The sequence below is a fragment of the Lepisosteus platostomus genome, chromosome 1 (assembly GCF_059453375.1).
Source record: "Lepisosteus platostomus isolate fLepPlt1 chromosome 1, fLepPlt1.hap1, whole genome shotgun sequence".
NCBI lineage: Eukaryota > Metazoa > Chordata > Actinopteri > Semionotiformes > Lepisosteidae > Lepisosteus > Lepisosteus platostomus.
In genome coordinates, this window is record NC_142611.1 from 71580651 (window position 1) to 71594425 (window position 13775).

Genomic DNA, 13775 nt, shown 5'->3' on the forward strand with positions numbered 1-13775 from the left:
GCTATTTTTATATTTCAGGGTTAGAAAGCATCCGCATTGATGAGTGCAAAGTGAAGTGTGAAACCTAATTTACATCACAAAATAGACAATATTTCCAGGTATGCGTAGCACCATATTCTGCAACAAAACTTCTGGTGAGGTGAAGCAGCCCTATTACATAAAAGAAGCAGGCCTATGAATACAACACATCTCTTTTATCCAATAGAAATATTCCTCTCGACTTCAAAAACGGTTTTGCCAACATATACTATTTATTTGTTAACAGCATACAGATCACATTGGAACATTTCTGCGGTGAAATGTCTGTTACAAAAACTCTACTTATTTCCTCGTACATCGCATTACATTAGGCATTACAGTAACTAGTGAGCAGGAAGGGGCCTCTTCACTTCACAATTCATCAGAACTCTCGCTCTCCCCCATAGTGAGACCAGGAGTCTGTGACTTGGAGTACTTTCACAATTTTGCGCTTAATTCGAAATTTGTAACATTTTGCGATACTGTCAATGAATTTATTTTGTTACTGAGATTTAATAACCAATCTGAGAAATCGGGACTGTAGTTCCCCTTTAACATCCATATGTTTACATTAACAAAAACATTTAACATAACTCTACCTCTATACTAGATATTGACAAATGTGTGAATATAAGAGTCCTGTCTTTTACCGACATGTAGGAATAAAATTCACCTTGTAACTGACACCACGTGTTACCATATAGAGAAAAAGGGGGAACTGGTGCCTTGTCAAATAAAATATTCTATTCAGAACTACATTTCTCTCTAAAATGGATTCTAAATTAAATCTTTCCCCTATTCCAAATATTGAACCACAAAATAAGTGAGAGACATATCGTGGCCTTAATGATTTATCAGCAGTTTGTTTAGTCCTACTTAAAAATATTAGCACTCTTCTCTGATTATGTTTGACTGGCTAAGGACCAATGACAGTTGTGCAAACATTAAAAAATGACCTTTGTTTTAACCTACACAAAGGCATGCTGTGAAAATTTTTTTTGTATTCTGTAATTTTAGATGAATAGCATTTTAAGTGAAAATAGTGAACATAGAAAAGCTTTCATGCTAAAATTGATTGTTAGTGAATCTTTAACAATGTTTAATAGAGCTTTGTTAGTCAAATGTCAACCCTTGAGTCCAGGCCATTTAATGTAATCTTGCTTTATTAGCCCTATACAATTTCTTGCATTAGGAATTCATCTTTTCACATACCCCAGCTTGCTCTCCATGAGACACAGACACATAGACAGGGAGAGAAGCTTGGGGTCAGAGCACAGGGTCAGCCATTGTACAGCACCCCTGGAGCAGTTGGGATTAAGGGCCTTGCTCAGGGGCCAAACAGAGTAGGATTCCTCTGCCAGCTGCGGGATTTGAACTGGCAACCTTCCAGCCACAGGCGCAGATCCTTAGCCACAGAGCCACCACTCCCCCCATTGCAGACTAAAGGTACCATTACTTGTCTTCCCAAAGACAAACCAACTTTAACCCAAGACACAGCTGGTTAGGGAGTCAATGCTGCTTTCTATGCAACAAATGACCCTCAGCAGGGTGGTCTGCTCTCTAAATCCAATATTACACTTGGAGAACCATTTCTCTAAACCACATATTTCAACCCAGTGGTACAAACTCTGAACTGTGGGTTTTAAAACAAAGTTATTATTTCCTCAAATATAAAATTACAGCTGTGTTTTCTCTTCAGTGTTCAAAAAATACCTTTTAGATTTTTTTGAGGACTCAAACGGTAGGTTCAATTTATTAGAGCTTTGGCCTGTAGGAAGGTACTCCTGGCCCTCCTGCCTCTTCAGGTCTAGAAATAGTTTTATGATAGTCAAATCTCTTATATACTGAACTGGACTTCTTGGACAGCCATTTCTCTCTCAGCTTGTAATAATTTTTACACTATTCTCTGCCTATTGTGCCTCCTTCCCTTTGTGAGTGTACTGTACCTCCAACATTAAAGGAAGTAGTCCAGTAAATTGGAATGTCAACATCAATTTCTTTTCCATGTCCCAACCAAAACCTGACCTCTAAGTGAACTCAGAGGTGAACAGAATTCTCAGCAGGTGGTATAATCCTGACACGTAACATTATGATCACATAATTGTGCATTTGTATAATCAACGTATATGATGCAAAACTGTACTTGGTGAGCTACGATTAGATTAATCCTGAACAACACCTTCCTCTGACCTCAAACCCCACCTTGTCGGACTGCATTAATAACTTAATATCAGCATCCCGAGCAGCTCAAGTAAAGACATTCACCAGAGTGCAGGCTGAGCTCTGTGATCCAAGCCTGTATCATCTCAGTACCCGACTGTGATCTGGTTTCCCCAAACGGTGGCTCACAATTGACTGTGTGTCACTGGGGTAGGTTAAGATTAGTTAGCCATTGCTTTCTTAGATCTGAGCAACACAGTGACCCAGCAACTTTCGCAGGTTGAGCCTGTCCTCTAACTGAGCTGAACCTTTTGAAAGTGACTAACATTTGTAACTTTTCTGTTCAATAAATTAACTCCTATTCCATTAACTTATGACTAACATTAACATTTTATAATCTATTCATTTGTTTTCATTCCAAATCACAAAGGCATGACAAACATTATGGGCGATTCCAAATTTCTAAAACATTAATTTCTTAGTTTAAGAGTAAAGCTTAAGGGTAGAAGAAAGTATCTTTTTCAGAAATAATAATCTAAACATCTAATTTCCAGCATTAACTTACAGAATCGAAAGTAAAGGTGATAAAATACAGAGGTAAGCAAGTAAGAAAAAAATAAGACATTACAATAGCACAATGGGGAATAATGTCCTCAGACTATAGCTATTTTATCACACAATGAGGCTGCATTTCTTTTCATATTTTCATGCATATTTTTAAAATTAGGTCAAAAACTCACCATCACCGACAAAAATGACAATTGCTCTTCTGCTAGCAAAAAGATTATATGAAAAAATCTCCTGTTAGCCAATAAATATTCAAGTACACTCTAAGGATAATGAGCTTGCATGTCACGTAAAAGACTGGAACTGGAAGTCAAAGACCTGATAAAGGTGTTGTTCAAGTTCTGAAGGAGAATCTAGTAGCTTTAAAATATGAGTGAAAGTAAACAAGAATCCCAACATCATTACTCATCAGGAAAAGAATCCAGAAATATGAGATTTAATTACCATAATTTTAAGTAAGTATGTATATAAAAGAAATTAGATTCCATAAGTAAAACTTAGCATTTTTCACTAAATTATCAATTTACCTAAAAATTAGCTCAACAAGCTGAAAGAAAAAACATTGATGGATTTTTTAATATCTTTACATTGTTTAAATTTACTAAACATGTAGTCCCCTCTGTAAGTTCACTGGAAATTAATTTATATATATATAAAAGCATTAAAAATAGATCTGTACAGTATAGATCAACATAAAAAAACATTTTTCAATGTATTAATATGAGACAAAATGCACACAAAAAAACACAATACATAAAACAAAATCCCATATTTTTCCCCATATAAAACACACATTATCACTGCTGTGATAACACCTCAGCTGGCAATGTCCTCCAACCTTTCACACTAAGGAATCCTGCAAAAACGCAGTCATCACAACTGGTGGGTTTAATAGTGCTTTTATGTTATCGGCCACCACTTTCCATTACAATAGAATTAACTCACCTTTGCCATGAATCTGAGCAACAGGGAACAACAGCCAGAAAGTCAAAGGCCCAGAGGTGCCAGGGTAGGGTTTGCAGCCGCTGCCAGTGGAGAAATGCCATTCATTTGGTGATAATATTCTGTTTTTTCCTGACCATACAGTTTGTGCTATACGTTTTACTCTTGCTACTTAAAAATTCTAACATTGAAAATATATACCAGCAAAGATATTTGTTACTCTTAAAAATATGGTGGCTGCAAAATATGAGTGGAAGAAAACAATAAGTCTTCCACCCTCATCAGGGGAAAAAAAAAATCGTTGAAACTTTCCAGAAATACAGTGTCACTTTACTGAACTTTGGATCAAGGGTCTGAAGATCCAGAAAACATATAGTTAGTATATATTTATTCCTCATATAAAACTGTGCATTAGGGATGAAAAAATGTAATTAGTGATTAAATGGACGTTTGGCAATAATGGACACCCCATCCCCCCACTGGTGTGTTAAATTGAAGGTTTACTATATGAGATTAATTTACTATAATTTTAAATGAGTATTTATATGTGAGAAATTAGTTAGAAGATTATGTATTATTTATTAAATTATGCTTGGCAAAATTAAAGGCATGAAAAGTTGCAACCTCTGCTCATAATTCCTTTATGGTTTCTGACAATCTTTAATACTGAATTTCAAGAACATATTTATTTTACTGTTATTTTACTATTAAACTCTTCAGGAAACATATACCCAGAATAGTCTTGAAATTATTTACTCTAGAGCAATTTTTTTCACAGTTTGAAATAGATATCCAAATGCACTATTTGGGTAGGAAAATATTTACAGTGACCTTTGGTGTGTTGCTCAATTAATGGAAAGATTTGTATTGCTGTTGTAATCACCTATACACTTTATTAAATGTTTAATTTGATAGTAGTTCTCAAACTTTTGACCACTCTGTGGTCAGGAGGAACATGACTGCTTACCAAAGGATTCTGGCACCAATCAGCCACAACATTTCTTAGATGCATAGAGTTCAAGTATTACAATACACAACCAAAAACGCTTTGCTCCTTTCTTTTAGAAGCTAATGATCTATCATTTAACAGAAAGCTTTTCTTATTCTGCCCCTGGTGCAGAACAAGCATTCTTAAGTAGATGGGTCCCCACCTATGGTCAGTCAAAAAAAAAACCTGTTACAGGCACTAACTTGGAAATTAGATCCCAAATCTGGAGAATTCGAAGCACATCCATAACATTGTTCATTCAAAAATGGGACAAAAGCCTTACATGAATCTTGTTTAGAAACTGACAAGTAATAATATCTACATAAATTCAAAATATTTTGGATTTTTTAGTTTGCATAACTAATAACATTCTAGAACTTAACCTTGTGAAATTCAAAATACTTATTTGGAGTTTATTTCCAACAAACATAAGGAACATTAACATATAAAAAAACAGAAGCTATATGTCAGGGTTCTTATTGGGTTATATGGAAGCATGGTTTATTTTTGGATGTAAATCTATTTTATTTGAGAATGGTATACTGAAGAACCCTTTTGTAGTCATTTGGTGAATGTGGCTTCAATTTTAAGGATTCAAGGATTTGCTCACGAATGGGAGCACCTCACAGAATATCTGCTTTCCTTTTTGCCATACAGCCGGATTCTGAACATGTCATTTTTTTTAAAAAAGCAGTCATGGTTTAATGGCCTCTGTGACATTTCCCTTGCTTTCCCCTAGGCGTATCTGCTAGCCATATCAAACTGTACCACCAACTTTCAGATATGACACTTCAGCAAAGCTTCCTGACTGCCAGTCATCAGCAGCTTGAACTATATTCATTTAAGGTGGACGGTGCAGATTTGCATAAAAAGCTGACTCTTTTAAAATTAATGCAACAATATAACGGTCTGATATTGACTCACTGCCTGTGATTAAATTAAGCATCATTTGACTAATTAACATTCAGCAGGGATTTCTTTTGAAAAACGGTGGCATGCAGTGGTTTGCATTGCTGCCTCACATCGCTGGAACCCTGGATTCAGTTACGGAGCTGTTATCTGTATGGGTCTGCATTTGTATGTTCTCCCCCTTTTCTCACGGGTTCCCGCCTGTGTGCTCCAATTTTCTCCAGACAGTCCAAAGACACACTGGTAGGTTAATTTGTTTCTGGGAAAATTGGTCCTGGTGTGAATGTACAGTATGTGTATTTGTACCTGCCCTGCAATGCACTAGCATCCCATCCAGGATTTGAATTGGCTACATTACTCTGCTCTCCTCCCCACTGATGGCTGATGTGTGGTGAGCGTTCTGGCGCACTATGGCTGCCGTCGCATCATCCAGGTGGGGCTGCACATTGGTGGCGGTGGAGGGGAGTCCCCATTACCTGTAAAGCGCTTTGAGTGGAGTGTCCAGAAAAGCGCTATATAAGTGTAAGCAATTATTAATTATTATTATTTATCCAGCCTTGCACCTGTGATTCGATGGGTTAGTCTCCAGCTCCCCCTGTGACCCTGTATTGGATAAAGTGGTTTAGAAAATCAATGGAGTAACAGATATTCAGGAAATATTTGAGTTATTAATTGCTCTATATTTACCATTTATCTCATACAGGTTTAAATGTAAAAACCAACAAAATTGCTGAGGCCAACAATGTAAACAGAAATTGTCTTTACAGCCACCTAGAGGCTCAGATTTTGCACCATATTGAAAAAAAGTGAGGAGCCAGTAGGGCAAAAAATCTGCCGACTCTCGTGGAAAGAGATTTTCACTCGCTGTCTCAGCATAGAACTTGTATCTCTTGAGATGCACCAATAATTTACATCCTTACATTAAATATTGTAATAGAGAGACATGGAGTAGTTGAGTGCAGTTCTTCCATTATGACCTTCCTAAAACTGACTGAAGATGGAAGAGTTGATCTCAAGAGTGGAACGGGAATTAGAATGACTGAAAAGCTTTATGGAAGGAATAAATGAGCTATGCAGACTTCTCCAAAAGGGGACCACCACTTGGAGCCCAGAAGGGTTCCATTCATTCATAAGATGCAATGAAATACCACTCAAATTCTCATGAATTAAGGTGACACACTGACTCTAAGTAATTTTGTGGTTTGGGTGTCAACTTTCACGACAGTCGACTAAAACACCTGAGGTGAAGCACCTGATCAAGCCCATTGTAAGGATCTGTCCTCACAGCTCAGTTCAGTTATGACTCCAGACCCCCTAACAACTACTCCGCGCTTTCATGCTGTAGTGAGCAATTTTAATTGGCTGTTTTGCTTAACTTCCTCAAATCCTGAGGGATATGTAGACTTTTTTGTTGTGGTTAATATGGGATCCTCCTTATTTTAACAACATCTGATAGACATCTTTAAGGAAAAAGCAACATTGATTTTGGTAGGCTTTTAATTTCTGAGTGGAAAACCGTTCAGGATTGCTCTTCCAGTTAGAAAATCAATAAATAAAATACTGATCCAAGACTTATCAGGGAAAACTGATCTGCTTTACATCTTAATGAATACATGCGCCCATTTTCTAACTGTTTTATCCAATACAGAGCTGCGGGGGAGCCGGAGCCTGTCCTGGCAAGCAATAGGTGTAAGGCGGGATACACTCTGGACGGGACACCAGACACCCTTCCAATTTTCCCAAAAGCCAGATAACCTGCCAGAGCAAAAGAAAACCCACATGAACATACAAATGCCACGCAGATAGCACTTCAGGTCCAGAAGTAAACCCATGGCCCCCGCCTATCTTAATTTCTCTGAACTTAAAAGAGAATACATTTTCACAACACATAGTTGAGATCTTTAGTTTTTAAAGGTCTATGGTTTGACGTTTCTCAGTAGTTTTCAGCAGGTGGCTCTTTATTGTTCCGTGTATACATAGACCATCTTTTCTCTGTAAGAAACCTTTTCAAAGCCCTTTACAGAGTCATATGACAACTGGAAGAAATAGTAGAAAGTAGAAATACAGTGAAAAATTTAGTGTTGGAAACATTCTTGAGATTTACAAATATTTGACAAGGGAGTTAAGTAACATACTTTGAATTTCTACAAAAAATACTTAGAGCATTCTACAACCTGATAATTACTTTGCAAAAAACTATTGAGAATGCCAGGTTTTAGAAAAAATATCATAAAGGAAGATAACAGGTTATGGGAAATCATTCTCAGTTTAGCTATTCAAGGCTAAAATCTGTCAAAATGTTAAACTTAAAAAGTTCTCTGAATGTCCTAAGAATGTCCAATAAGAAATTAAATGGAAATTATAAGTAGGTTGTCATAGAATAAGAGTTCAAATATATTCTTTTGCAAACATTATTTATTAGCTTAGTCTACAATCTACAGATAAAAAATATTCTACTTTTGTTTAAATACATGATTTCTTTAGAATTGTACTTTTCTGTAAATAACATATTTGCAAGATGAACATTTTGCACTGTATGGAAACACTATTATATAATTATGTTCATATGTAAACATGAGGGTATCTAGAATGGAAACTGAATGGTATTCAGATATTTTACCAAAGTATTTTGTGCTGCTACATGGAGTGTTTATTTTGTCAGCCTGAGGCAGCTATTAAGGGTACTGTAGCTGTGTTATGTAATTATATTCTTAAACGTATATGATGCAGCTTCTGCTAAGTTTATTTTAATTAATTTACACCTTTAAGGCTGTTTTTGAAAAATTATGTTAATGTATTTATCTGTCTATCCATTTTCTAACTGCTTCATCCAATTCAGAGTCACAAGGCAGCCAGGGTCTATCCTGACAAGCAAAGGGCGCAAGACTTTATACACCCTGAATGGGATGTCCTGGGTGGATAGAATCTGACTCCCCTGTGACCCTGAATTGTAAGAAGCACTTACCAATATGGATGGATGGATATTCTAAATATCTTTTATTATTTTACATGACATACTATGAGAGCTACCATTTGAGTGAAATTGCTCATAACAGTCCAGATGTGGTGTGCTTTAATCGTTTGTTTGCTCAGAAATGTCACTTGTAAGAGTGGCAAGTGGACACTAAGTCTACAATTCTCAATTTTCCTAAGGTGTAATCTTTTAGTTTGCAGACTTTTAGCAGTAGCTCCAGTATAACTTATATTTAGCAGGTAAAAAGGATGAACAAAGGGTTCATATCTGACAGATTAGATTTCTTTGTCAGACCTGGCCTGAATCTCTTAAAGATAAATTTGCCATCATTTGCTCATACCTTTGAAAACCTGATCTTTTGAGCTGCGGGAGTTATGAGTGGATGTAGTGCCATCTACTGGTGGATGAGGGAAAATATTGAGTACTTTAATCCACCGTCGCAATTTATCTGTTTTTTCCTGTCTCCTTTAGATCAGCATCTTTATGACCCATTTATCTAACTATGGAAATGACCGCTTGGGTCTCTACACATTTGCAAACCTGGCCAACTTTGTTCAGTGTTGGACCAACCTCAAACTGCGCACTCTGCCACCAGTCCAGCTGGCTCACAAATACTTCCAGCTCTTCCCCGAGCAGAAGGAACCTCTTTGGCGGGTACGTGAAATTGTGCTTAGAGAAAGCTGTGTCTTCTAGTGAGAGAAAATGTACATAATAAATCAGGATGTTTTCTTAACAAATGTGTAGCATTTGCCAACAGAGCGTGAATATTTCATATTGCATTTGACTGGTTAAAAATCAGTAAATATTTTACCACCATTTAATTGAGAATTATGAACCCAAAGCATATTTTATAATAACCTGATGGTTTATATTCTTGAAGGTTGTTTAAAGTCAAAAACTATACATGTGTTTAATTACAGTAAATAGAATTGATTATGTGTGGTACTTATCCTTTGAGATAAGTACTTATCCTTTCAACCAGCACTTTTATTGCTTTACATATCATTACCAGAACCCATGTGATGACAGAAGACACAAGGATATCTGGTCAAAAGAGAAAACCTGTGATCGCTTGCCCAGATTCTTGGTGATTGGGCCTCAGAAGACCGGTATGTAGAGTCTATGATGTTCAGTACCTCTAATACAATACCTAAAAACAGCCTTTAAAAATAATTGAAATTTATAGGTGGTTTTCTATAACAACCCATCTAAAAATGTAGTGTATATATACTGTATAATTCATGAAAGAGAGCTTCATACAGAGGGCTTATTATTGTGATTATCAGACATGTCTTTTAGATGGCAGCTGGACCTTTTTCTAACTCGGCTTTTTCTTTTAAATAGGGAGGAAATAACAGAAAGTCTGACATTTACTTTCAAAAATAAAATCCTGGATGTCTGTGGCTACAGTAATCCCTTCTTAGATTGAGAGTAATATATTGCCTGACCACTGCTCTGGGCAGAGGTCTTAATAACAGGCCAGTAGAAATGAAAGTACAAAGATCAGCAGGGTATGCATTTACTTACTAAAGCCCAAGAACAAAATCTGGAATCATCTGAGCAGTAGAAAAAAGGGAGCACTAGAAAAAGAAATATTTTATAGTTTTGTTTTTGTAAATGTCTTTTTTTTAAATAAACATATTGCATATATTTTTAGGAGAAATGTCTTGTAAACATAGGATGAACAGATGCTTTTCAGATTGCCCTAAGGCCCCCAGAAGTCCTTATTAATGCAGAAGTAGTTCTTCATTTTCTTGGTACACAGATCTTTTTTACAAGCCAAAGTAATAGAAGCTCACTTTCAAATCAGATAATTTCTAAAATATGAACATAAATTATTTACCTTACCTTAGAGGTATTATTATTAATTCCAATCAATGACTTTACTCCCTGTTTTTTAAACAACTAATAAGACATTACAAGGAAACATTGTGCTTCACAATATGTACTATTTGTTGTAATTCTTTTGTCAATGCAATAATTATTGCAAAGGAAATTTAGCTACAATATAAATCTAAATGCTTACTCAAATCGAGTATTATTTAAATGGCAAATCCTTTTATGCTTCTTAAGGTCCAGCCTTTGAAATGTTTGATAGTTAAATCTGTTTTCCAAGGTAGAATCTTACATTATAGTGTAAACACCTACATTGCATTGAATACCATGTTGTATTCGAATCTTAGACATAATCAGGAGTTAAAATATACTTTATGAATATTATCATCATCACCTACAGTATATACGTAAATACTCCATCAGAGTTTTCTACTATTATAACGACTTTGAATGTTACATATAAGCTTTAGTCTGGATGAGAAGACATCAAACATCATAACAATCTGTAATTCTTATTGATGAGTATCTTTACAAACGATCAAACAAATCCAAAGTAAACTTACATGAGCAGGCAATATTTTACTAGTCAAAATTAAATGGCTCATTGTTGGGTGTTTCTCATCTTTAAAATATTTTCTTCTTCCCTGCATTTCCATAGAGCTGCAGTAAATGTTACTTTTTGTACTACAAAATATAGATGTCTCTATATTTGATGTCTCTATAACTATGAACTCAAAGCAAAATGGCTAGCATGGGTGTTTCTGCATCAAGAAGGAAAATAGAGTGAAAAGAATTAAAACAATGCAAAGTGTTTCACTTTTGTTCTGCTGTCTATATAGACAGTGCATGAATATTAACAGATCAACTTTCAACGTTTTCTCCTGCAATACATGATTCGGTCCAGTTTTTTAAAAATTTGGTCCAAAACCGTGTCAAAGTTACATGTTTTCTTTTGTTGCTCTTTTATACAGTATGTCTCTGTTGTCCCCGGTTGGAACTGATTGTTTGAACGACTACTTTCAAAACCTGAGAAACACAGTCTTCTCTAGAGTGAAAATAACCTATCTGTGTTTCAGATAGAACTGAAATGTGGCTAAGATTGCAGAGATAAATAAGGAAAAAATTCAAACCTCACTGTTGTTGCTGACACAGAGATAGGCATTGCATCTGAATCTGTTCTGCAGATTAAAAATGCATGTTCTGTTATCAACAGTTTTCTTGTGTAAATTAAACTGGATTGAAAATCTGCTTCCTTTCACCACAGTATAATGATGGACAGGCTGAGAATTTCGTCTGAGAATCAAGAGCAACAATATAGGAAAATTAGTTTTGAGGTTTCTTGTTTGGAGTGAACCATTGCAGAGTTCAATGTATATAATGTAGAACAATGTATAAACTCAAAAAAGAAATAACAATTAAGAACAAATGTGCTCTTACTAATGAAATGTGGGATTTATGACCTCTTTAAATAAAATTGCATAGTTCATTTGATAATTTTAAATGTCCGTTATTTTTTCAAAATGTTGCTCATAGGCTATAGTTGCTTTGTCGACCTCTAATGTGTCCAAGTTCAAACTGTGCATCTGTGTTGGAGAAGACTTCCTCATTTCCTCAATTAGTAAATAAAAGGGTTTATTTTTCATTAAAATATATTAAATAGAAGTGCTACCAGTTCATTTTTAGGTCAGGCTAAGATTAAGCTATGTGACGTACAATATCCAAATAAATCAATAAAAATATATGGAAAAGGTTAAATGAAAGAGCCTGGTCGGCAACACTGATTGCTATTAGGTCTGTGAGTATGGATACCAAAACAGATTTCTCTAACAAAGCACTAGTGGGATTCACTATCCAGGGTTAAATCATTTCTAATCCAGCCATTTCATATTATCCATGAACTATCAACTGAAATGATAAATTGGTTGATATTGGATGGTAGTCCTGATTGGGATGCTGTCTAATACAATATTATATTATGTTAAAAAAATCACCACACCATATAACAGTACAAGATAAAGATTTCTCCCAATTCTTTCTGTAACAGATGCACTCATGCTATGACTGGCACATACTCACGCATGTTTTAGGAATTTCCTGTAGTACAGCATAGAAACTATGTGACTCTTGGATATAACTGGTTTAACTGTGCTGTTGAGTACTGGGCTCCCAGGTTTCTGTAAATAATCAGGCGTGACATCTAAAGGGTGTAACTGCAGCCAGAAAAACAGCTTTTGTAGGACTGAGATGCACCTGGCTCATGTTTGATTGATTTCAGTTATACATTTCTAAACTCATCGACTCCTAGAAAAAGTACATCTACAAAACATTGTGCTAGTGCAAATAATGTATCAGTTTCATTTTCAATAAACACCTAGGGGTGGTTCAGATCCTTTTTTATATTTGCAAAAATGGCTTATCTAGCTTCCATTCTCTTTGTATTTGTTTTGTTCTTTTGTGATCTATTTTTATGTTGTCATATTTATTATCTTATGTGCTAAAATAATGATAAAAGTATATATTGGCTGTATCTGTCTTTTTTTTTGCAGGAACTACAGCATTGTATCTATTCCTTATAATGCATCCTTCAATAACCAGCAGTTTTCCTAGTCTGAAAACCTTTGAGGAAGTTCAGTTCTTTAATGGCAACAACTACCATAAAGGCATTGATTGGTAGGAATTCTTTTTCTTAACTATATTAAAATTGTAGGTTTACTTTGTAACTTTCCTGATGTGTAGAGTTTCATTTGCTTCAATGCTTTAACAAAAGAGTGATAAAAATTGTCTTCATTCTGTTGATCAGAATAAAACTTGAAGCATATAGAATGTATTCTCTGCACAAAGTACATTTTAATGTAACATGTTTTGTTTGTTTAAAAAATACTAGAGGAATTTATGGTTCTTGGGAGTGGTGGGGTCTGGATAGACATTTTAATCTTAAGTTGTAAACATTTTTCAAAATTAGTAAAGAAAATGTATTTTGTACATAAATATACAGTGCATCCATTTGAACATTCATGTTAATGTGTTTTTGCATTTTCCTTAAAAAGCATTAATTTATATTGACCAAAATTTTAAAAAATATTCTGTTTATCAAGAAGATTTCAACATGAGACCATTTTTAATAAACCTGATTATTAGTATGAGCTGGTTTTATTGTATCACTTTAGTGAATTGATTAATTTGTTGCCCTTCATGAAAGTTAAAACAATAATGCATTGGATTATAAAATTTCTGAAATAATGTTCTTTAATGTAATTTCAAATTCCTATATTTTTCAAGTTTGTACTGTATAGTTATTTATAAACCTTCATTTTTGTGTCTGTGATTATATCAATTTCCAGTTTATTCACATTTTTCTCTACCCATGATTTATACTCTTCA

The 13775-nt window shown here is 35.0% G+C and overlaps 1 protein-coding gene across 6 annotated transcripts in view; it reads left to right on the forward strand.

Moving 5' to 3' along the window:
- ndst3 (N-deacetylase/N-sulfotransferase (heparan glucosaminyl) 3) overlaps window positions 1-13775 on the forward strand; it is a 305314-nt gene that overhangs the window by 267269 nt on the left and 24270 nt on the right. For all 6 annotated transcript variants that reach the window (XM_088636282.1, XM_088636317.1, XM_088636298.1 and 3 more), the window contains 3 exons: window positions 9030-9212; window positions 9571-9667; window positions 12941-13064. In XM_088636282.1, coding sequence (XP_088492408.1) covers window positions 9030-9212; window positions 9571-9667; window positions 12941-13064 — 404 coding nt within the window. The remainder of the gene's footprint in view (window positions 1-9029; window positions 9213-9570; window positions 9668-12940; window positions 13065-13775) is intronic.